The 25,117-nt window shown below is 42.1% G+C and overlaps 1 protein-coding gene across 11 annotated transcripts in view; it reads right to left on the bottom strand.

The window, feature by feature from the left end:
- RASAL2 (RAS protein activator like 2) overlaps window positions 1–25,117 on the bottom strand; it is a 492,268-nt gene that overhangs the window by 224,946 nt on the left and 242,205 nt on the right. The window contains exon 1 of one of the 11 annotated variants that reach the window (XM_073593394.1): window positions 340–482. The exons of the other annotated variants lie outside the window; for them this stretch is intronic. Coding sequence (XP_073449495.1) covers window positions 340–427 — 88 coding nt within the window. The 5' untranslated portion in view covers window positions 428–482. Of the gene's footprint in view, window positions 1–339; window positions 483–25,117 lie in introns of those variants that run through there. 11 annotated transcript variants of the gene reach the window in all.

A 25,117-nucleotide genomic window follows, 5' to 3' on the forward strand; every position in this document is an offset into this window, starting at 1 on the left:
TAGAGGCATTTTACATTTTTGACCATTTGAAAAAACGCTTCTGAACGCGGCATGTAAACGTGACAAAACTGACATTATTACACCTATGTTGTCAAGTTAAATCGTTCAGGAGAGGTTGTAAAACGTCCCGTGTACATGAAGCCTAAATCAGACTCACTGCAGTGTCCTGACAACATAGGTGTAATAACTGAACTTTGTAAAAATGATTTAAAATGCTCAATACTACCAATTACAAAATAATAAATACAACATAACTGTCCTTTATAATATTTTCTAAAGGCAAAGTACATAATGTGTAGAAAGTGTCCCCCTACACAGGTTTATGAATGTTCCCCTTACCAGAAAGGTGGTTGGACTTTATTTTCCCAGCTTCCGTCCCACATGGACCCTCTACTGATAGGGACAAACTTTTCATTGTTTGCCACATATCTTTTTTTGGAAAAAATGCGGCTCAGTAGTTTCCCGTCTGGTCCGACTTGCTTTGTAACCAATCACAATGCTGCTTGGTGACGATTAGAAGCACATAAGTGTAATAGTTCTGCAATAGTACAAAGTCATTCTCCATCTGTGTACATACAATGTAATGGAAAGCTTGCACTAAGCACTGGAATCCAATGATCTCTAACACAGCCAGTTCACACGCTGCTAGGTCAGCAAACACCTCCCTGTAAAATGTGTCATCGGGGACAATGATCCACATTCTCCTCTCCATTCACACTGTAATGGCAAAACAAGAGCGAGAGAATGCCCCGTTCTGGTACACAGTACAACCAAGGTTCAAGCGCTATGTATTTCTCTAATGACACATTTGATGATGTCAAATACAAAATACAATAAGAGATCCATACAAGAAGATGTCCATATATTATAGTATTAAAGAAGTCCATATATTATAGTATTAAAGATGTCCATATATTTTATTCTAAAGATGTCCATATATTATAATATTAAAGATGTCCATATATTATAATATTAAAGATGTCCATACAGTATATTATAATATTAAAGATGTCCATATATTATAATATTAAAGATGTCCATATATTATAATATTAAAGATGTCCATACAGTATATTATAATATTAAAGATGTCCATATATTATAATATTAAAGATGTCCATATATTGTATTATTAAAGATGTCCATATGTTATAATATTAACAATGTTCATTTATTATTTAACACATGATTACTGGTGATACATTTTTCATAAATCAGTATGCTTCTAAATTTGTACTTTTTAATGTAATACTTTGTAACAAACCCCATAATAAATATTGTTATTATATGTATACATTTGGATGGGTTTTTTGGGGTTTTATTGATGGAAAAAAGTGTGCACATCTTAATCCCACCAATCAGAAATGTTGTTATTAGGTGAGCACTGAGCTAAGCAAGAGAGTCCTGATTGGTACAGAGCGCAGCTCTGCAGGGGATTACACTGGGATTGAGGATGAGCTCCAGCGTGTTCGCACAGCCCACGTGCAGAGCCCGCCAGGAAGTCGGCACTGCACTAATCACAGGCAGTGAGACATTTCCCGATCTCTGCAGCGGCACATCAGGAAATGTCTCACTGCCTGTGATTAGCGCAGCGCCGTGCCGACTTCCTGGCGGGCTCTGCACGTGGTGTGTGCGAACACGCCTGAGCTCATTCTTAACTGGGATGATACTGAAACACAATTAGGCCCCTTTGACATGGGCACCTTCGTGGAATGAATTCCACTTGCTCAGCAGTGGATTGGTCCGTTGATCCCCGTTGAGCTGGCGAATGACAAGTCCAGTCCTCTCTGCTATGCAGAGCAGACACAGTCCTACCCTCCTCTATTGGGCAAACGGATGGACCACCTGTCCACTTCCATTCGATCCGCCAGACGGATGGATACTAGGACCAGACATATCCGCTGACATCTGCCGCTTAATAGAGGAGACTGGGGGGTCTGATCAGGTATAACTAAAAGGCAAAAAGGTGTTTTTTTATTTTGGATAGAGTGGAGAGGGATTAGAAGAACATTAAGTCAGTTTTTACTGCGGCCTGTGCCCCAGTTAAGGAGATTCTCCCTCTCTATTTGTCCTGTTGACTATTATTATTGAAAGTAAAAGAAAATCCTAAATTTTGGGTTGTCCCCAGAAATAGAGGGGAAATCTTCAAATAGGGACACTAGATCTGGTGACCTGGGGGTCCCCAAAGAATTCCCTTAATATGCAGGGATTTCCTCTCACTTCCTGTTTGTCTAGGAGACAGGAAGTGATGGTAAATGTCCCCAATGGGACACAATAATAAACCTTACAGGGGTTATAAACCTAACTTACTCTATCCAAATTGAAAAAAGTGTTGCCTATAGTTCTACTTTAAAGAGGAACTTTACTTATCTTTTTGAGCATAAAAGTTACAAGTACTGTAGCTGCAGACCTTTAAGATAGTCATACTAAATCCTTTAGCTGCAGCTGGTGGGCACAGGCACACCATCCAGCCCCACTGCCAGCAGCCTGTCAAACTCCTTTAGACTCTACCAGCTGCTGTGGCCATACAGGGATGGGTGGTGCACCTAGTGTTATCTACATTTAGGACTGTAAGTGCCTAGGGATGAATTTCCAGAATGCAAGTAATCTGCGTTCTGGGCATTTGTCCCTGAGCACATACTGCCCTAAACAGAAGTACCACTGGGTGCCTTTAACCTACAGTATCTCACAAAAGTGAGTACACCCCTCACATTTTTGTAAATCTTTTATTATACCTTTTCATGTGACAACACTGAAGAAATGACACTTTCCTACAATATAAAGTAGTGAGTGTACAGCTTGTATAACAGTGTAAATTTGCTGTCCTCCCAAAATAACTCAACACACAGCCATTGTCTAAACCGCTGACAACAAAAGTGAGTACACCCCTAAGGGAAAATATCCGAATTGGGCCCAAAGTTTCAATATTTTGTGTGGCCACCATTATTTTCCAGCACTGCCTTGGACATGGAGTTCACCAGAGCTTCTCAGGTTGCCACTGGAGTCCTCTTCCACTCCTCCATGATGACATAACAGAGCTGGTGGATGTTAGAGACCTTGCGCTCCTCCACCTTCCGTTTGAGGATGCCCCACAGATGCTCAATAGGGTTTAGGTTTGGAGACATGCTTGGCCAGTCCATCACCTTTACCCTCAGCTTCTTTAGCAAGACAGTAATCGTGTTGGAGTTGTGATTAAGGGCGTTATGTTGGAATACTGCCTTGCGGCCCAGTCTCTGAAGGGAGGAGATCATGCTCTGCTTCAGTATGTCACAGTACAGGGAGTCTTGGAGTCAATCTGCACATGCTCAGTTTGGTGTGTATTGCTAGAGAGGTTTTTTTTTTTTTTTTTTGGGAGGGTGCATGTGATCAGCACAGGGCCAATCAGCACTGTCCACACAGAAGGTCGGGGGTTATACAGCCTCATAGGACAGAGCAGAAAGAAAACTCCTCCCACTAACTTTAACCAGTGTTTGGCTGCATACTGATAGAAGTCCCAAGACTGCTATATACTGCTGATGAGAAAAGGTACAGTATTTAGCATTTTATATTTATTAAAATAATTGCATTTCCATGTTCTGTGTACTGTGGGAGACCAAATATAGTGAAGGCAGGGTCCTGGGTTTAGTAATACTTTTAAGCATGTCAACCTTCTCAAATTAAAATGTGTATGTCTGTGTATGGCGTACAGCTATATAAATCAGCACACATAAAAATGTTAAACTTACAGCAAACAAGACAATAAGTTGAAAAGTGTGCCCTCTGAAAATCCATGAGAAAGTGGCCCCTAGTATTGCTATCGGTGAAGCGAGTTGTTGGTGAACCAAAGTTTGCAGAAGCGAGATTCTGTGCAACGTTCAGAGGTGTTTCTGGGAGTGTCACGGTTGGAAGAGTTGTCAGGGAAAAAAAAAAAAAAAAGTTTCTTTTGTTCACAGAATCTCTTCCACAGAGAGGCTGGGGGACAATGTGGGTGAGCTCTGAAATAAACGGCCATAATTAGTGACAATCCCATTGCCATAAAGACGCTGTGACCTATATGGAATGTGGTGGGCTGAAATGAACAACCAGTGCTTGTATTGTTTTTGGTAGCTCTGGGTGGGTGGGCAGTAACTGGTACTCAGTATGCCAAGACTGAGATGTTCGGTATATCTACATATCTGTATACTGTTGTGTTTATTTGGAATTGTTGCACAATCTTTCAAGTTCTATATATCTGATTCATCATAAAAAATATTATATATTATTCAAGACCTCTTTGCTTTTCATGTGCTCACTCTGCTTCAGATTCTTGATTTCATTCTTAAAGCTAAACAGATGTTAAAGGAATATTATGAAAAGTGACTGTCACTTTAAACAACCAGAACAAGGCGATGGCATATAAGAAGAGCTGGCATCTAGAGGTACCTGCACAAACGTGTTAAAATGTACCTGTTCTGTGCATTGGTACTGCATAGAGTGGCCCTGAACCTCCTCTTCTGGGGTCCCCCACCTGTGCTCTAGGCTCCCCCTCTCTGTGTGCCACCATAGGAAGCCACTTCCCATGGTGGCACACCAGCAAGCACGTTTCCAAGCTGAGCTGTGTTCGTCCATCCATAGATGCACACAGCGCGGCTCAGCCTTATCCCTTCCTCACAGGATTTGATTGACAGCATCAGGGAGCCAATGGGGTGAATGGGCGATACAACCACTGAGACATTTTTTTACTTTAATGCAGGGAATGCATTAAATGTGGAATATCAGTCAAAACCTAACTAAGCTTAAATCTACTCCCACCCCCATTATTATAAGCCTATTCTATCCAGGGCCTGGACAAGGGGTGGGCAGGAGGAGCGACTGCTCTGGGTGCAATGGTTAAGTGCAGGGATGACACTAACCCTAAGGGAAGAGGGGTGCAGTTTGGCACCTTGCCCCAGCACTGATTCTATATACCCTGTAAAAGAAAAGATGCCTATACTTACCTATTCTGACGATGTTTCGGTCCGGTCACATGATCGGGTCCCAGTACCGGCTTTAGTGTGGGGGAGGGACAGCCGATGAAAGATGCCCCATAGTAAGCCTATGGGTGATGTTATCACACAGGCTTTGCAGCTGTAGAGCAGATCTGTCCTCAAAACTGAAGCCGGCGCTGGTGGGATCACATGTCTGGACTAGAGCGACTTCAGAATAGGCATTTTTCCTTTTACAGGGTAGATATACCAGGCTTAGAATGTGGGAGGGAGAAGATTTAAGCTTAGTGATGTTTTTGACTTAACTTTTACTGGTAGGTAAAAAATGGTCTGCCTTTACAACCACTAACTGACCAGCCGCTTTGCCCCCCAAAAAAATTTCAGGATACGAAGACAGTCTACTATTATTTTGTTCCTGAACACTTTGTAGGTGAACAAAATAAAAACATCCAATATATTCTGTGTGGCTATTCATTGATCACAAAGGTACTCAATATCCTGGGTTATAACATCCCCCCCAAAAAAAATGCAATGGTGAAAAAACTTTTTTTTTTTTTTTTTTCCTTTTCCCATTAAAGGGTTTTATTTTTGTCACCAAGGCAAAAAGTGAAATAAATCTCCCTAACAGGGAAGCCGACTGCAATAATAGAGTGACAACCCTTCCCCAATATACACCAAAACAAAACTTTTAACCACATCAGCATTCTGTTTTGCTACGTACAGACCTAAAAAATAAATAATTGTTCCTCTGAGACTTGGTCCTGTAGCACAACATGAAGCCTGTCCAACTTCCCTATGTCTTCTAGCTTCTACACACAAAGCTCTTCAGTCCAGCAGGGGCCCCTCTCTTTATACAGCCAATATTGGTCATTTCTAGGACAAGGCAGTTCTCGCATGTTCTTCCAATTATTAGGCCTTCTCCAAAAACTAAATGAGATCTGAATAGAGGGAAATAAAGGAAGACTATGGGGTCCATGTGAAGCGCTTACCCTCGAAGGAGCGGCTAAATATTTGTTATATCCGTAATTCACGTTTACTGACCAACCCTCGCAGCCCATAGATTTAAAAGTCACAGTCATTGATGCTTTTTCTTAATGCTTTATTCACCAACATAAACTGGGATGGGAGAAGGACTTTCTTTGAGATGCTCTTGGGTTGATTTCTGATCTTTCCTTTGTTTCACTGGCAAAGACTCATAACATTGCGGGTGACAGTGATTCAAAACTGGATGATTAATTTGTCAGGGAAGATGGAAGTAGATTTTCTTAATAGAGAATAAACAAAAAAAAGTGTCACTCTGAATAACGTCTTTATCTGCAGAACTTTTAAGAACAGTCTGTATCTCTACATATGTGCTTGCAGCTTCACCGCCACCTTTTTACCACTACTTCCCATCCGCATGGTACTTCCAAGTTGAGCTAAAAAGAGTCACTCTAAATGACCTCTCCCGCTTGACTGATTGGAATCCCGGGGCAATGCTGAACCCAAAGTCACAGTCCACAACCACCTGTCTTGCTGACTTGCGTACCAACATTCCTCAGCCTCTGGACAATACCCCTCCCGGGGCTTTTCACTCACTTGATCAATAGCCCGTGTGTCGCTCCTAAGCGATCGATCACCCAGTTTCCTTCAGTTTGTCTCTACTTCTCCCGCAATGATTCTTAGTTCCTCTTCTCCTTTGTGGCCCACTCCCCTCCCCGCAGGGGTGGCCAACGACATCAGCGACTACATGCTGCAAGATGTCGTCTGTTCCTCCATGAGGACCGGTTCTCCACCCTTCTCGCTAAGGTGAAGCCCCGTTGGGTCCCCGGAGGGGAAAAACCTCCACCTTCCTCTCCGGGAACCAGGCTGGCTCTCTCGCTCCTCAGAGCAGGACTGGACTCGAACTCCAACTCAAGACTCCCCTGACATCATGTGACCCCGCTTTTATATGAGAGCCCCGGGACTACCAAGCAAATCAATGATTGGCCGAGACTAACACACAAACTGCCTGCCACTCAAAAAAAATGGGAATTGACAACAGGCCTGCTGTAATAGCACAAGCCTGTCTAAATTTACCTGACATAGAAAACTAGCAGGAAGGGTCACCTACCTAAAAGTAGGTGCCCGCTACACATGTATAAAGGATATGCTGTGTGATTGACACAAAGCATTTTTGCTGGATAATCATCTGTCTGCATTTTACAGCATTCAGCTTTTATTTTACAAAAGGATTCTCCCTAACGCCCTATATTATTTAAAGAAAATACACCAATTAGCATTGAGATTTCATTTTCCAACAAGATTTGCCTGTTACAAAAGCCTGATGCTGTATTCACACCTCAGCGTTTCAAAGTCATGCGTTTTTACCGCGTTTTTGTTCAGGTCACCAATATAAAAGACAGGAAATCGCCTGTAATCTGCCCCAAAGAAGCTCATGTTCTTTTTTGAGCTTAGGGCGTTTTTCAGGCGTTTTGCTTCAGGTGACAAAACGCTCAGATGTGAACAAGTGCCATTGAATTTAATGGGATTTTGCTTATTGGGCGTTTTTCAGCCGTTTTATGAGCTGAATGCTCAGGTGTGAATGCAGTTTAACTCCATGTTTAATGTCCCTTTAAATAGTTTGTTTGGGTCAGGCTGGCCCAAATGAACCATTTACTGCACTATATACAGTATACAGCGCTGTGTTCCGACAGTGGATGGGAACTTCCTTTCCAACTTCTGGAACCAATTAGAGTCAGGCTGAGTGCTGCTCAGCCATTCACAAGTAACCTTGTATTCTATTAGTGAACAATAAAACTTCCCCTGATTGGCTGAGGCAGACAGGCAGGTGGATAACATTATGATCTCAGCCAGAGGAAGCCTTGTATTCATTCACAGAATACAAAGTTTCTCGATGAATGGCTGAACAGCGCTCAGCCCGACCACAATGTATTTTGTTCCAGGAGTGAGACAAGAAGTTCCTATCCCACTGCTGGAACACAGCACTGTATACTGTATGTAACCAAGGCTGCATACAGTTAAAGTAGTACACTCGCTCAATCAACATTGACTATTTGTAATCCTTAGAAAATAGATAGGAAAGTATATCATATTTACTGTTTTTTAAAAAAATGTTACATTCTTCAGTTACTTTCTGGTTTCCAGGTCTAGGCAAATTATGTCATACATTCCAAGAGTCTTCAAAAGGGGAGGAGGGGTTTTCTCAGCTAAGCACACCCTCCTGCATGTATACCTGAGCTAAGGGCAGATTTATTCCTGGAAGTAAATGCTACATGAATCCTCTCCAAATCCAGAGGATTTCTATTATGGAAAAACGCGTCAGAGCGGAGCTAGAGTGGGACTTCATTCTGTAGGACGTATTGGTTGGTCCCGTGGATGTGCTCGTGTACATCGCATGTTCCTATCCATTTAAATGCACGTGCAATATCATTTTTAATCTTACTACACTATGAGGCTTCTCCCTGTTTGTGCTATATTATTATATATATATATATATATATATATATATATATATATATATATATATATATATAAATAAATGCTGGTGAGCTCTGCTTGAAGTAGTGGCTAAGGTGTGCTTTCTTCGTGTGGGGTCATATTGACATATCTCATTGATGGGGTCACAGAGCCATCCAGAGGTCTGATGGTCAGAGTGTTGGCCATCTGTGGAAAGATAAAGTGCATTTGATCTCTAACTCAAGATCATTCTAGTCTGGTAGGAGGCACTGTTGCTTGAGAAGAACTTTTTGCACTGGAGCAACTTTACAAAATATTTTTTTTGAGCCCTTTATTCCACATATTTCATTCTAGACTATATGTTCATATGAATTTTTGGATGTTATATTCTTTTTTTATTAACTATGGGTATGAATTGTGTACATTGATTTTAAAGCAATTATGATTAGGTTTTATTAATTACTAATTATGTGCACTGATATACAGTGGGGACGGAAAGTATTCAGACCCCTTTAAATTTTTTACCCTTTGTTATATTGCAGCCATTTGCTAAAATCATTTAAGTTCATTTTTTTCCTCATTAATGTACACACAGCACTCCATATCGACAGAAAAACACAGAATTGTTGACATTTTTGCAGATTTATTAAAAAAGAATAACTGTAATATCACATGGTCCTAAGTATTCAGACCCTTTGCTGTGACACTCATATTTAACTCAGGTGCTGTCCATTTCTTCTGATCATCCTTGAGATGGTTCTACACCTTCGTTTGAGTCCAGCTGTGTTTGATTATACTGATTGGACTTGATTAGGAAAGCCACACACCTGTCTATATAAGACCTTACAGCTCACAGTGCATGTCAGAGCAAATGAGAATCATGAGGTCAAAGGAACTGCCTGAAGAGCTCAGAGACAGAATTTTGGAAAGGCACAGATCTGGCCAAGGTTACAGAAGAATTTCTGCTGCACTTTAGGTTCCTAAGAGCACAGTGGCCTCCATAATCCTGGAAGACGTCTGGGACAACCAGAACCCTTTCTAGAGCTGGCCGTCTGGCCAAACTGAGCTATCGGGGAAGAAGAGCTTTGGTGAGAGAGGTAAAGAAGAACCCAAAGATCACTGTGGCTGAGCTCCAGAGATGCAGTCGGGAGATGGGAGAAAGTTGTAGAAAGTCAACCATCACTGCAACCCTCCACCAGTCGGGGCTTTATGGCAGAGTGGCCCGATGGAAGCCTCTTCTCAGTGCAAGACACATGAAAGCCCGCATGGAGTTTGCTAAAAACACCTGAAGGACTCCAAGATGGTGAGAAATAAGATTCTTTGGTCTTATGAGACCAAGATAGAACTTTTTGGCCTTAATTCTAAGTGGTATGTGTGGAGAAAACCAGGCACTGCTCATCACTTGTCCAATACAATCCCAACAGTGAAGCATGGTGGTGGCAGCATCATGCTGTGGGGGTGTTTTTCAGCTGAAGGGACAGGACGACTGGTTGCAATTGAGGGAAAGATGAATGCGGCCAAGTACAGGGATATCCTGGACAAAAACCTTCTCCAGAGTGCTCAGGACCTCAGACTGGGCCGAAGGTTTACCTTCCAACAAGACAATGACCCTAAGCACACAGCTAAAATAACGAAGGAGTGGCTTCACAACAACTCCATGACTGTTCTTGAATGGCCCAGCCAGAGCCCTGACTTAAATCCAATTAAGCATCTCTGGAGAGACCTAAAAATGGCTGTCCACCAACGTTTACCATCCAACCTGACAGAACTGGAGAGGATCTGCAAGGAGAAATGGCAGAGGATCCCCAAATCCAGGTGTGAAAAACTTGTTGCATCTTTCCCAAAAAGACTCATGGCTGTATTAGATCAAAAGGGTGCTTCTACTAAATACTGAGCAAAGGGTCTGAATACTTAGGACCATGTGATAGTTCAGTTTTTCTTTTTTAATAAATCTGCAAAAATGTCAACAATTCTGTGTTTTTCTGTCAATGTGGGGTGCTGTGTGTACATTAATGAGGAAAAAAATGAACTGAAATGATTTTAGCAAATGGCTGCAATATAACAAAGAGTGAAAAATTTAAGGGGGTCTGAATACTTTCCGTCCCCACTGTATGTGTACTTAATTATGAGTAGAGAGTCCCTCTCTAAGCTGTCCCTTTTATGTAGACATGAATCATCTGCCCTATTCAAGATGGTCACTGCTAGAAATGCTAGGGGGCGTTTTAAGTGATTTAAAGTGCAAAATGAAGCATGGAGACATGGATGGGGGAGTTTGCTTTCAATACTAAAAATGAATGAAATAGTGTTTTTGGTGTTTAGATGCAGTGCAGATCTGCTTAAATACAGTGTGCCCAGAAAGTGCACCTGCTAGTACAGTAAATAGTTTATTTGGGCCATCCTGGCCCAAACTATTTAAAAAGGGATATTAATCATGGAGTTAGGCTTTAAAATTTAACAAGATTTGCTCATCAGCTGCAACATTACACATATAAAGAATCCCCTTTTAAAATGATATCCAAATGCTGTAAAATACCGACAAACGAATGTCTGGCAAACATTCATTGTGTGAACCGCATCCTTCATAGATACGTTATAAAGTAAAACCTTGGGTTGCGAGCATAATTCTAGAAACACATTTGTAATCCAAAGCACTTGTATATCAAAGTGAATTTCCCCATAAGAAATAATGGGAACTCAAATGATTCGTTCCACAACCATATATTCATAGGTCCTTCAGTTTATAGTCCATATAAAAGATTATAGCAATGTGACCAGGTTGTGCAACCATAAAATGTCCATCCACAAATGGAAGCCTCCACAAGGGGATTAGAAGCAAAATCCAGCAGGAGCTACAGAGTATAAGGCCCCTTTGACATGAACGGACCATTCAGGTCCGCCTGTCGGTTTTGTCGGCGGACCTGAACGGGCGCTCGATGTTAGTCTATGGAGCAACGAATGTCATCGGTGACATGTCCGCTGACATCCGACCGGGTCCTATCCGCTAAAATCAGATGGATGGCCCTACGTTCGCATCCGTCCCTGGCAGATTGGATTGGTTGAGATCTGATGAAAATGGACATGCTGTCGGTTTTCATCCGATCTCTCCATAGCAACCAGAGGCGCTCAACGAGCCCCTCCCCGCTCAGTGAGCAGAGAGGGACCTGTCATCCGCCCGGCCCAGCGAAGTTTAACGGAGAGATCTCCCGCTGTGCTGGCGGACAGAGGCGGACTCCGTGGTAGCGGATCTGCCTCGTGTGAATGAGGCCTAAAAGGGAAGAGAGGCGCCTCCAAGTGTAGCAATATGTTGCTAAATGTTGTACCTTCATTAAATGTAACCATATTGCTACACTAAGTGCTGGTTCACACAGGGGCAACACGACTTACAGAGCTACTTTGAGGCGACTTCAGCGCGACTTACAACGCGACTTCAAGTCACCTCAAGTCACCTCAAGTCACCTCCAGGACGGGCTACTTTGCCTGTGGCCAATCAGAGCTAATCAGCTCTTGTGACATCATTGTTGTACCTGGGTATATTCTTTTCTTCTTCCTGTTAAGTCGCTTCACTATAGAGGAGGATCCAACTTCAAGGCGACTTCCATTGCAATCTATGGGTACAAGTCGCGACCTCGGTATTGTACATTAAGACAGCTCTCATTAACTATAATGAAATTTCTGATGTCAAGCGACTTGGGGCGACTTGAGGTCTGACAAGTCAGATCCCAAGTCGCTATAGTGTCAACTGGCACTTACAGGCGCCTCTCTCCTCTTTTATACTCAGTTGTGACATGACGCTACTTGTATATCAAGACATTGCTTGTATATCAAGTCAAAATTTATGAAAAAATTCTGCTTGTCTTGCAAAACGCTCTCAAACCAAGTTACTTTCAAACCAAGGTTTTACTGTAATTACTTTTGCAGTCCCACAATGAAGAGACTGATGCCCCACCCCCTCCTGCATTTACTACCTATATTTAAATCATTTACTGCCTTGGATCTAAATAGAACAAATGTAATCATAATTCTATACCAAGCCCCAATCATTCTTCACCAAAAATTAAATAGTTTTGGGAGGATGACTGTTTTGTGGCAGCCAACAGGGATTTTTATAAGAGTTCTATTTGATCCTAACAAAGGTAAAATATACGGCTCTGGAAGACAAGGAGAGAGTGCAAAATCTGGTGCAGCTCTGCAGAGAAACCAATCAGCTTCCAGGTCTTATTGTCAAAGCTTAATTGAACAAGCTGAAGTTAGAAGCGGATTGGCTACCATACACAGGTGCACCAGATTCTATGTGCTCCAGTTTTAGTAAATCTCCCCCAAAAGCGTATTCTGCCTATGAGGATGGCTGTGATAACAATGGCAATCCTATTGTTTGACTCTCCAACGTTGTTCACTATCAGGTGGGCAAGGACATGGATGGAGAACCATCCTGATCTATGGCACTCGCAGAGTTAATTTTAAAACAATGAAGTCACCATCTGTGTAGCTTACAAATGAGTGTTTAATGGCAGCCTCAATCTTGTATGTAATGAAAGAGGAGCCGATGAGAATGATATTCTTTGACTCATTCCAAATCAATCCAATTCATTCCGTGCACAGATGGAGGAAGCGATCTGATGCTGCCCGAGCAGCTAATGCCTGGCGCAGAATTGAAGACAAACATCCGACAAATTAACTAACTTATCCTCAAACTGGTGAAAGTGCATCAAGTAGTTTCTACAGAATGGCTATAAAACGGAACCATCCATTAACTTAATAAACCCCAGATGTAAAAACAAAAAACACTTCAAAATTTTAACCCCTCTCAAACCACACTTGTCACTAGAGTCAAATCTTTGGGGGCTCATTCAGACTCCTGCATCGTGGTAACACACCTTACATGCATTGCTGTGCTGTTCATTTTGGATTGTAGATTGTAACTAAGACAACACACATGCATTGCCGCAATAAACCATAATGCATTTCGGTGAGTTACATGTTATCACACGTCTAATTTCCAGGACATTGGGGGGCATTGACAGCTCATCGATTTCTACCGGCTGCTTTAAAGAATAGGTAAGCCCAACTATTCCTATTCTAGATATGTGCCTGCTGTACCATGTACTTGTGTTCTAAAGTAACCTGGTCTCTTTGTATTGCTTCCTTTATGTGAAATCTCTGGTGTCCCTGCCAGTCTCCTCTGCTTTCCTATTCAGACTGACCACACTGGGCATGAAAACAGTGTGGTCAGTTTTCTAGCTGTGCTGGGAGCCAATCCAATGATCAAGCTTGTGCTGACATGCCACTCCTTGCTAGCTGTGCTGGGAGCCAATCCAATGATCAAGCTTGTGCTGACACGCCACCCCTTGCAAGTCATTCACTGGGAGGACTAGTGTGCTGCCGTTTCTCCTCCTCCAGCTCTTTATACAGTTCAGAACAAAGGTTATGTCATAACTATACTAAGGTTGCACCAATACCGTCTTTTTCATTTGCGAGTATGCGTACCAATACTTGCGCTCAAGTACTCACTGATACCTTTGGGGTGTGATTTGAGCCTATACAAAATTAATGCAAAGAATCACATGTGATTTCAATAGGAATTTAGTGCGACTCTTGTCCGAATTGCATGTGGTTTCCTGCACCGCTCCTGTGTGAGCCCAAGCTGAAGTCACTATGACAAGCCTGGGCTCACATAGGAGTGGTGGGGGAAACCACATGTGATTAGGACAGGAATTGCACCGCAACCACATGCGATTCTTTGCAATGCAATTTGTGCCCATTTCTGCATAGCAGAGAGACAGGATCTGTGTGATCTCCCCTGTCAGAACGTTCTGGCACTGCGGGGAATGGTCGCGGGTGGCCGGCGGACATAGAGTCTGCCCCACCTGCTAATTTGGCTCTTGCGCTGAACAGTGGGCACTCCCACAAATCGCAGAGCCGACGTACAATGACGGTGATTCGGGGGAAACAGCCACATTGCTGCAGTACAACTGCGGCGGCTGGTCCTTAAGAGGTTAAAGGGTATTTCCACTTTTGTGGGGGAAAAAAAAAAGTGCAAATAAAGAAAAAATAATATAGCGTATACAATTGTAATTGAGACTGGGTTCACACTGATGCTAATTTACAGCGGGTTTGATGCGTTTAGGAACACACAGATTCGCAGGTCACGTAAAAAGCATAGTATTCCATGGCTTTGGTTCACATCCATGCGTTGCGAATTTGGTGCGAAAAAAAAAAAGGGTTCTATGCGTGTTGACTGCGAGCGTGATGCAAATTCCTATGGTGCAGCGCGAATTTTGTCTTCATAGGCTTCAATTGAACTTGCAGTAAGCTCGCAGCACACAGTTCACATCTCTGCGAATTGAAATTTGCAGTAAAATTGCACCTGTCCACCTCAAACCGCAAGGCAAATTCGCACCTCACAGGACAAAAAAAAAAAAATAAACGCATGAAATTTGCAGTACATCTCATAGCAGTAGTGTGAACCTAGGCTGAATGTTATTAAAAATGACCTTTCCTATTCAATCTGCAGCTCTGTAAATTTACTGTAAAATGCAATGCAATATGGCTACCTGGAGGTGTTCTGTACACAGAATGTGCACAGAATGCCCCCCAGATATATAATTTCCTACTAGTGTGATTGGCTCACTGATTTTCCCAGAAGTCTGCACTAAGATGCAAGTCAGATTTCAGGCATCCCCTGCAACAAAAATGTCATTTTTGGTGGGATACTCCCATTAGGAAATCACATCTAAAGGAACGCAGACCCTGCAATTTTCCTCATTAGAGCTCTGCAGGTACAGCAACTGGTTGATAATTATGAAACCACTCCCATTGGACTCCCTTAACACATGGATACAGACAAACACACAGGGATTTCTTCAGAATAATAAAAAGGAAACTGCAGAAAAACTGTTAAAATCCTTGCAATGTACACAGATCACCCAGAGGGGAATGTTTTTTTTTTTTCTCAACAAAAGTGGAGTTACTCTTTAAAGCAAGGGTCTACTCCCGGGTGCTTATTAAATATATTCTTTGGTCTGTATACAACACCTGTACAAAATGTGCTTCTGCCAAGTATTTTAGAATGACTTGGGTTTATTTAATACAGCATTTGTGTAAAGCCGTGTCCATTTATCACTTTCTGTTATCATGCCAGATGTACTCTGGCTGCTGCAGAGCATTGCAAGGCTTGAGTGGAATGTGGAGGGTAAAGTGAAATGAAAGAAAAACAATCCACAGGTATCAGTGTAAATTCTTTTGCTATTTAGACTAGAAAAAGGTGGGGACACGGCACATATGTAAAAAAACAACACCTACAACACCACCACCACCACGTCAGATCATTCTTAGTTGTCAAACCACAACACAAGCTGCAAATCAATCACAAGAGGTGTCATCTGGTAGGACACCAGAACTATGGAGACACTTGGTAAAGTGGAAGATCTGGCACTCATAACTTTGGAAACAGAACAAAAGGTAAAAGGCTAAATGAGGTGATCGACCTTTTCCATTTCATGAGCTAGGGTGCCTTTTCAGAGCATATCAATACATAACAATACAGAAGTAAAACAAACCTTCAGGCTGGTTCACACCAGCTATTCCAGCGCAGTCCCACCACACAAGGCAAAATGCTTCGTCTCTAATGTCCCGGATTCTCACCAGTGCGTTGCATGATGCGCTGAAAAAAGTTCTTTTTTGCGCAGCACAAGGCAATCCACTGCCTCGCACTGTGTGGACGGCAAGTGAACTTTATGAGAGGTTTGTGTGACATCTCAAAGTTTGTTTTTTGTTTTTTTTTTAAAAAAAGAAGGAAATAGTGCAATCCGTCAAGGCCAGTGTTTCATCACTGTGCTGATCTCAGTCAGATAGCACCGCACACTGCTGTGAACCACCACACGCTCTTATCGTTTGAGTTTCATCATAAGAACATGACTTTTTGTATCATTCATGCCTTTTTTTTTTTTATCCACCTACCTAATTCCTTTATATTCTGGCTTGGCACGTTACCACCAATTTATTCTCATTATAAATATACGTTTAAATGGCGAGCGTTAAACCTCTGTCAGATTTGACAATTGCTTAGGTCAGGGGTTCTCAACGATTGTCCTCAGGACCCACTAAGTCCCTTTCGAGGTTTAAAACAAAAAAGCACCTGAAAACGTATTTCTTATTAAAAACAACGAACCCTTTCACACTGGGGCGGTGGAAAAACTTCTGCAAGCAGCATCTTTGGAGTGCTAAACAAAAAAAAAATGCCGCAAAAATGCCCCTCTCCATTGAATTCAATGGGAAGCACCTCAAAAAGTACTTCAAAAGCGCCACAAAAGCTTGGTGTTTTTGTGAAGGGAGTCACTTTGGGCGGGGGGCTTTTGGAATCAAGCTTACCTTAGAGAGCACTGGAAGCTCCTTGTCCAGCTCCCCCAGCCCCTCCTATGTGTAAGTCACCCTGAGTCTATTAGGGGCACAGGGTGACTAAGAACCCTAGTTGGATCTGTTTAACCCGACTCACCGTACAACCACACTGTTGTCCTGGATTCTATATGTGTGATTTGTGCTGAAGGAATGAAGGTGCTCATTCACTTGGGACATTAATATTTCTGAACAATATCTGAAGATAAAGTCCACCGTTTGTCAGAGACCATTGCTAGATGGTTTGAGGTGGGGTGGGAGTTGCTATGTGTTTGTTAAGTGTCTGTATCCCATTGTTCTATTGTGTCTGTCTGCCTTGGGCGAAAAGGCTGTGAGGAGGGGGGGGGATTGTCCTCTGAGTTATAGCTCTGTGTTCAAATAAACAGCTCATGTTCCAGTTCAGCAGCCAAAACGAGTACTGCCTAGTTCTTGGTTGCAAGCGGCTGTAATATCTATATTCAGACTGGAAGAAACGGTATATGACGGAAGCATTTAAGCGGAGTGTGGGATGTTCTGTTACAGTTTTACTGGCAGTTTTCAAGCGCCTCAGTGTGAAAGCCCCTAACAGGCCAGGTTTGCAAGATAACTGAAATACATCACAGGTAAAATAATTTGCTGCTCAGTTATTGCAGTATTCTAGTCTGCATCTCCCCAAGGTAATACTTAAAATCTGGCCTGTTAGTGGGTTCCGAGGACAGGAGTTGAGAACCACTGGCTTAGATCCTCCCTGTGGAGATCTCCCGTTACTTCATGTGTAGTACTTGGACACAAAGTAAAGGCATCCCATACAAAAAGACATTCAGAAAGCAATTATAACACTGGTCCAGGTTGCGCTTTCCTCTTCAACTCCGCTTCCAACGTGGTCACAGGGACACGAAGAGAGGGAAGATTTACTTAACTGGGACCTAGACAGCAATGAAAACCTAATGTAGGTTATAACCTTTCCCCATTCAGTATATAACAAAGGAAAAGAAAGTTGTATTGAGTTGGGCTCAAGAGTCTGAAGCAAGTCAGGTCTTCCCCCCCAAAAAACTAATTGTAAGCAGTGTTAATTTTGACATCAAATTTCGATTTAGTTATAGTCTTTTGACTAAAATGACATTTTACTTTTAGTCGTATTTTAGTCGACTAAAATCTAATGGGTTTACTTAAATTTTAATGCATTATTTCTTTAGAACTCATAAAAAGCAGTACAGCGCTAAAAGAAACTAATCACTTTAAAAAAATTATATTGAAAAATGTCCATTGATGAATTTCCAATTTGTGATCCAATAGTGCGAGCGATATCCACACAAGATAGTGACTGTAGTGAAATACACCTCCACCAACGATAACACTAGCCGCTCACCTCAGCTGATGGACCCCTGAATGAATCAGTCAGGTCAGAAACAGCATTTCCCTCACTGGGAAGTAAACAGGAGCAGGTACACTTGTGGCCGGTAAGATATCAAACTTTGTAGAGCTCGCAGTGATCACATGTAATAAAATAAAGAACACCTAGTGCTCTCTGTAGATAGCTTAAAAAGTTTTAATGTAATAATCATAGGAAAACTTACAAACGAAGCACTGTACCCCAGTGCGGGGGATAAAACGCCTAACAGGATTATCCACGGAGATCAGCGAGCGAGACACGGGTGACGTCACGATCCAAGTCACGTGATGTGTTCCGTACGTGTTACGTCCCTTGTAGTGGGCGGGACTTCTTCCGGCCGCTAGAGCACTAGATGTTCTTTATTTTATTACATGTGATCACTGCGAGCTCTACAAAGTTTGATATCTTACCGGCCACAAGTGTACCTGCTCCTGTTTACTTCCCAGTGAGGGAAATGCTGTTTCTGACCTGACTGATTCATTCAGGGGTCCATCAGCTGAGGTGAGCGGCTAGTGTTATCGTTGGTGGAGGTGTATTTCACTACAGTCACTATCTTGTGTGGATATCGCTCGCACTATTGGATCACAAATTGGAAATTCATCAATGGACATTTTTCAATATTATTGTTTCAAAGTGATTAGTTTCTTTTAGCGCTGTATTGCTTTTTATGAATTGTATATTTGGGATTTGATAAGTTTTATCCTCAGTACCACAGCTGCTTTAGTCTTACTTTATGTGATTAGCGCTGGTTGATTATTTTTTACATTTCTTTAGAACTGCCAAACCTTATAAACTCCTGGAGTAAAAATCTAACATGTTTATTATTTATGGTATTAAGGTTTGAACATGCATTACAGACACAGCCTTAGCGGTTGCAATATAAATTCAATTTAGTTTTAGTCCTAGTCATTTGACTAAAATGCCATTTCAGTTTTAGCCTAGGTTCACATTGGAGCGATTTGTCATGCGATTTGAGAGATCAAATCCCATGACAATTCGCAGCCTATTGGCGGCAATGGCACTGTTGCAATCGGTGCGACACCGATTTTGCGGCGCCGCACCGATTTGCAAAAGTAGTTCCTGCACTACCTTTGCCGATTTCAGGTGCGACTTCAATAGACATCTGTGTATGAAGACACACAGACGTCTATCAAGTAGCACCTGAAATCGCGCTGATCTTGCTACTTTGAAATCTTTCAAAGCAGCATCAATGTGAACCAGGGCTTAGTGGTATTTTAGTCGACTAAAATAGTATTAATTTTGTCGACTAAAATATTTTAGTTGACGAAATTATGACTCACCTTCACAGAAAAACAGCCAGTGCAACTGCCAGGAAACCTTTTTTTTTACATTTTTTTAATTATTGGAATGGTAAGTAACTGGTTACCAGCCTGTTCATCCACTTTAGCCAAGAGACTGGTGGTATTTTATACTCTATTTCATGTTTATTAGAGACGTTTGGATTTGGATTTGAAACACCTCGTGTTCGCAAAATTAAATTTTATTTTTGGAATGTGTGAAAATGGCCCTGGAATGCAGAGTACACAGCACAAAATTACCAGCATGTGAGATGCTGACAACATCACAAGTCCTGCTAAAAGACACGGTCAGACACTAGGGGTTTAGAGATAAATACAGAATGTGCGAATACACTGACATGCCCATATTTTTGGACAATCATATGCCCTTTAACTAAAAGCTTCCATTCATACAGTACACAGCAAAGCTGTTACAAATACAGCCTGGAGCAAAGAACACAGATAAAACCCTCATGTCTCTGAAGCACTCTTATCTGTGTCAGTATTATCTATGTCCTATCCATGTCCCCTTTACAATAAAACCTTGGTATGAGAGCGTTTTGCAAGGCGAGCAACATTTTTTTAATAAATTTTGACTTGATATACAAGCGATGTCTTGATATACAAGTAGCGTCATGTCACAACTGAGTATAAAAGAGAAGAGAGGCGCCTCTTAGGGCTCCTTCACACGGACGTGTCCGTGTGCGGAGCCCGCTCTGCTCAGTGGGGGATCGCTCCGTCGATCCCTCCGCTGAGCAGGCAGATAACAGGTGTGCAGCGACGGACCTGTCAGAGCGCCGCTCTTCCCTATGGGGGATCGGGTGACGACGGACCGTAGAGTTTGTTGTCACCTGATCCGATCCGCAGATGGTTGGAAAAGTAGGTTTTTCCTCCGTCACACTTTTTCGGATCGGGGCGGGTCGGATGTCAGTGGACATGTCACCGCTGACATCCGACACTCCATAGAGGTCTATGGAGCGTCCGTTCAGGTCCGCCTAAAAAACTGACACGGATCGTCTGTGTGAAAGAGGCCTAAGGCCTCTTTCACACGGGGCGGATCAGTGATGTTTCCCCCCTTGAACACCCGCTTGCTCAGCGGGGATCGCTCCGCTGATCCCCGCTGAGCAGGAAGATGACAGGTCCATCGCCGCACACTGTGCAGCGACGGACCTGTCAAAGCGCTGCTCTCCCCTATGGGGGATCAGATGATGACGGACCATAGTGTCCGTCGTCACCCGATCCGATAACGGATGGAAAAGTAGGGTTTTCCTCCGTTACACTTTTCGGATCGGAGCGGGTCGGATGTCAGCGGACATGTCACCGCTGACATCCGACGCTCCATAGGGATACATGTATGTCCGTTTTTCATCTGAAAACGGAAGGATGAAAAACGGACATACGGATCCCCGTGTGAAAGAGCCCTAAGTGTAGCAATATGGTTACATTTAATGAAGGTACAACATTTAGCAACATATTGCTACACTTAGAGGCGCCTCTCTTCTCTTTTATACTCTGTAGCTCCTGCTGAATTTTGCTTCTAATCCCCTTGTGGAGTCTTCCATTTGTGGATGGACATTTTATGGTTACACAACCTATCACATTGCTATAATCTTTTTATATGGACTATAAACTGAAGGCCCTATGAATAAATGGTTGTGGAACGAATCATTTGAGTTATTATTTATTATGGGGAAATTTGGTTTGCTATACAAGTGCTTTGGCTTATAAGCATGTTTCTAGAACAAATTATGCTCGCCATCCAAGGTTTTACTGTATTTTGTGTAACAAGTGGCACTAATGAATTGGCCTCTATAAGGACTCCTGCATATTGGAGCAGAATTATCTGCTTTCTGTAATTTATACGGATCTGAATGCAGCACTACTGTATTCTATGGACCCTGTTTTGGTGTGTAGTGTATTGCCACGTGAACAAAAAACAGAAGAACCTGTTTGCGGATACTTGACGCTGTGCACATGTAAACATTTGTGCTAATATTTACATCCATCCAGCTTACACAGGACCTATTGGTCGCTGCACCGGGATGACGCATAGACATCAACAGCGCCGGCGATCGTACGATCATTTGATCATTGGTGCACAGCTTTTAAAAGCTGATCATGACAGTTCATCTGAATTTATCCAAAAGGGACAAACACAAATTTTGTTCTCGTACGATACCAGAATGTAGGATTTTCATTTAATCAGTACAGTTTTCATACGAAAAAAATTGGAAGAGGAAGACCACACATGCTTGGGAGCAAAAGAATACATGACAATAATACATTACATCACTTCCGAAGTTGTATTCTATTTTGCAAGAATTTGAGTAACCTCTTTTTCAACTAGAGACTAACATGCAAAAAAATGAAAAAAACAACGATCATTTGTCTGATAGTCCCATCGTGTGTACCAGGCTTTATAGATGAAGTAAAATGGGCGTTTTTCTTTTGATACACATTATATTAATCAGGACCTGTATTTTAATTTTTTTATTATTTAATTCAAGCCTGGTAGCCCTGATTAGACAAGGTTTGCGGTGTGACAGATTACACCAGTAATGTCGTCCTTCACCCATGTAGAAGTACAATGATCTCTCAGGAGCGTAGGTGTATTTGTGAATAGGTCAACCTGACTTGTTCCATGCAAAACAAAGATGTCTTATCTTGCATTCAGCTCTTATTTAATTAACCAATTCATTTAGGGCCCAGTCACAATATATGGATTGGGCGGTGCTGCTCAATACTGGTCCAAATGCAATAACCATCCATAATCCATGGTTTCCAATAGGTTCGGTTTATACGTTGCATTGTGAAAATTAAGCATGCTGCATTTAAATGCAACACATCACGGCACACAGCCATGCATGGAACAAAAATCCTGCACATTAATACAATACATTAAAAAAAGGAAATTAGCACAACACAGTCTATCAAACTCCCAAGTTAGAAAATGCAGTGGCTATGGCTTATGCACAGCCCTGTCCAGCTGTATCGTTACAGGTCAGGAGGGCAGCAAAACCATGTAGCCTGTTTTACTGCACCCCTGCCATACTTCTGAAAGGGCCCTAGGGTTTTTTTTTTTTTTTTTTTTTATAGTGGACATATCAATGTTACTGCACACTGAAACCTCCATGTTATGTCCCATTCATAAATTCAAACCACGGTGTACAGACTGCAGTATAGAGAGCCTGTGCTGTCCCCCCAGGTTCTCTCTGCTTACTGCTGCAAAGAGAACTCCTATATTGGAAGAAAAGCTGGACCACATGACTGAGCTCTCCTTCTGGCTTTTTCTTTTCCCTTCATTTGTGTTTATTAGGAATGGGCTTTGCCGTGTTTGGATCGAACCCGCCAGGAAGCCAGAACTGCACACCGCTAATCATAGGCAGTATGTAGGTGCAGCTCTGCTAAAGCCGACAGCTGTCAAAAGAAAGGAGAAAAAAAAAAAAAAAAAAAAAAAAAAAAAACAGCATTCTTTAGCTGTGGAACTCAAGTATAAACATTGTAACAATTTGTCCTTTAGAGCAAAGGAATATACTTTGGTATGTAAATGAGGGAAGTTTAACCACTAACACCAAACCTTTTTCTGAGATTTGTTGGTTTCAAGTTAAAATTATTTTTTTTTTTGCTAGAAAATTACTTAGAACCCCCAAACATTGTATATAATTTTTTTTTAGTAGAGACCCTAGAGAATAAAATGGTGGTTGCTGCAATATTTTATGTCACACTGTATTTGCACAGCAGTCGTTCAAATGCAATTTTTTGGGAAAAAAAATACACTTTAATGAATTAAAAAAAAACTAACCAGTAAAGTTAGCCCAATTTTTTTGTATAATGTGAAAGATTTTACGCCGTGAGAATCGTGATCTTTTTACGAAAAATCGTGATTCTCATTTTGGCCAGAGTCATGCAGCTCTATACACAGGTAATCGCTGGTTGTGCGGACAGCAGTGAATACCTGTGGCCATCGGTGACCTGTCATTGTAGTAAACTGGGCCAACGGCCTCACCTAGCCACAGCAGGAATCAAAATTGCCAGTGTGAATGTAGCCTAAAGAGTGTCATAGACACGATTTATGAATTTCACTGTGAATGCCAAAATACATATGAACATACCATATACCCAAGTCAACTAAGAGCCTGCCTACCTCTTGCATAAGTCAAGTGCAAACAAGTTGTGACCTGGATAAGAGACAGTACATCACTACATTTAAAATTATCCTCCCTTTTCTCATAAGAATACTGTACTGACAGAACTAAAGAGGCTTTCATTGCTGACTTCATGTAAAAATGCTAGTTGCCAGGTTGTCTCTGGCTTCAGTGAGATATGATTTGATCATGAACATGCTCGCAGATCAGGAATATGTGAGCATGAAGTCAGAACACTGAATATCTGTTCCAAATTGGTGATTTAGAAAGTACTGCAGCTACTGAATCAGTCTGAGTAACAGTGAGCTTTATTTAAAGTGTAGCTAAACCCACAACAGTAAAATCAGTCTGTATATGCAGTAAAGCATACTTGTTATACTCACTGTGGAACCTAAGGGGTTAATCCTCTGCATTGTGTAAAAAGGCTATTTGATCCTGTCTTCTCTGATCCTCCCCTTCTTCCACAGTCCCAAATCAATCTCCTGATAAGACAGAGCCTTTGGAGTCACTCTGCACATGCTCAGTTTGGTGCATCTTGCTAGAGAGTTTTTTTTTTTTTTTTTTGGGAGGGTGCATATGATCAGCACAGGGCCAATCAGCACTGTCCAGAGGGTCAGCAACCTTACAGGGCAGTCAGAGTAGAATGAAAACTCCTCCTACACTCTTTAACCAGACACTGATAGAGGTCACAAGACTGCTATATACTTCTGATGATAAAAAGTATTTAGCAGTTTATATTTACTAAAATAATTGTATTTCCATGTTTTGTACTGTGGGAGACCAGATATAGTGAATGCAGGGTCCTGGGTTTAGTAATACTTTAACCACTTGTCAACCAACCGCTGTACTTATGCTGCAACAGGTGGGCTCTCCTGCGCGAACCGACGTACCTGTACATCGTTAGATGCAGACAAGCAAAGAAAGTGTTTTCACCGCTCAGGCTGACACTGACCCAGGTGTAAGTAGAAGTTTCAGAGCAGAAGAGCTCCAGGTGCTGGCTGAATGCTAGGCAAAGCAGGCTTGAATGGAGGAGAAGATTCGGATGCCGCACACCGGATGTAGTCAAAAAATTTTCACTTTATTGAAAAAATGGGATCATCAAAATAATAAGACTGTCATGCAGAAAGTACAGATAAGCTGACGCGTTTCGCACTCAGGACTGAGTGCTTACTCATAGCTGAGCTATGAGTAAGCACTCAGTCCTGAGTGCGAAACGCGTCAGCTTATCTGTACTTTCTGCATGACAGTCTTGTTATTTTGATGATCCCATTTTTTCAATAAAGTGAAAATTTTTTGACTACATCCGGTGTGCGGCATCCGAATCTTCTCCTCCATTCAAGCCTGCTGTACCTGTACATCGGTCTGTGCATGTGAGATCGCAGGCGCGCCTGCCGCCTCGATGTCCGCCGCCATTGTAAACAAGGCGGATCCCAGTTTTAACAGGGGACATCTCTGAGATCTGCTGTTCCCAGTGACGGAGAACAGTGATCTCTGTCATATCCAAGGTAGCCCATCCCCCCTACAGTTAGA

Source organism: Aquarana catesbeiana, linkage group LG07 (assembly GCF_042186555.1).
Source record: "Aquarana catesbeiana isolate 2022-GZ linkage group LG07, ASM4218655v1, whole genome shotgun sequence".
Lineage (NCBI taxonomy): Eukaryota > Metazoa > Chordata > Amphibia > Anura > Ranidae > Aquarana > Aquarana catesbeiana.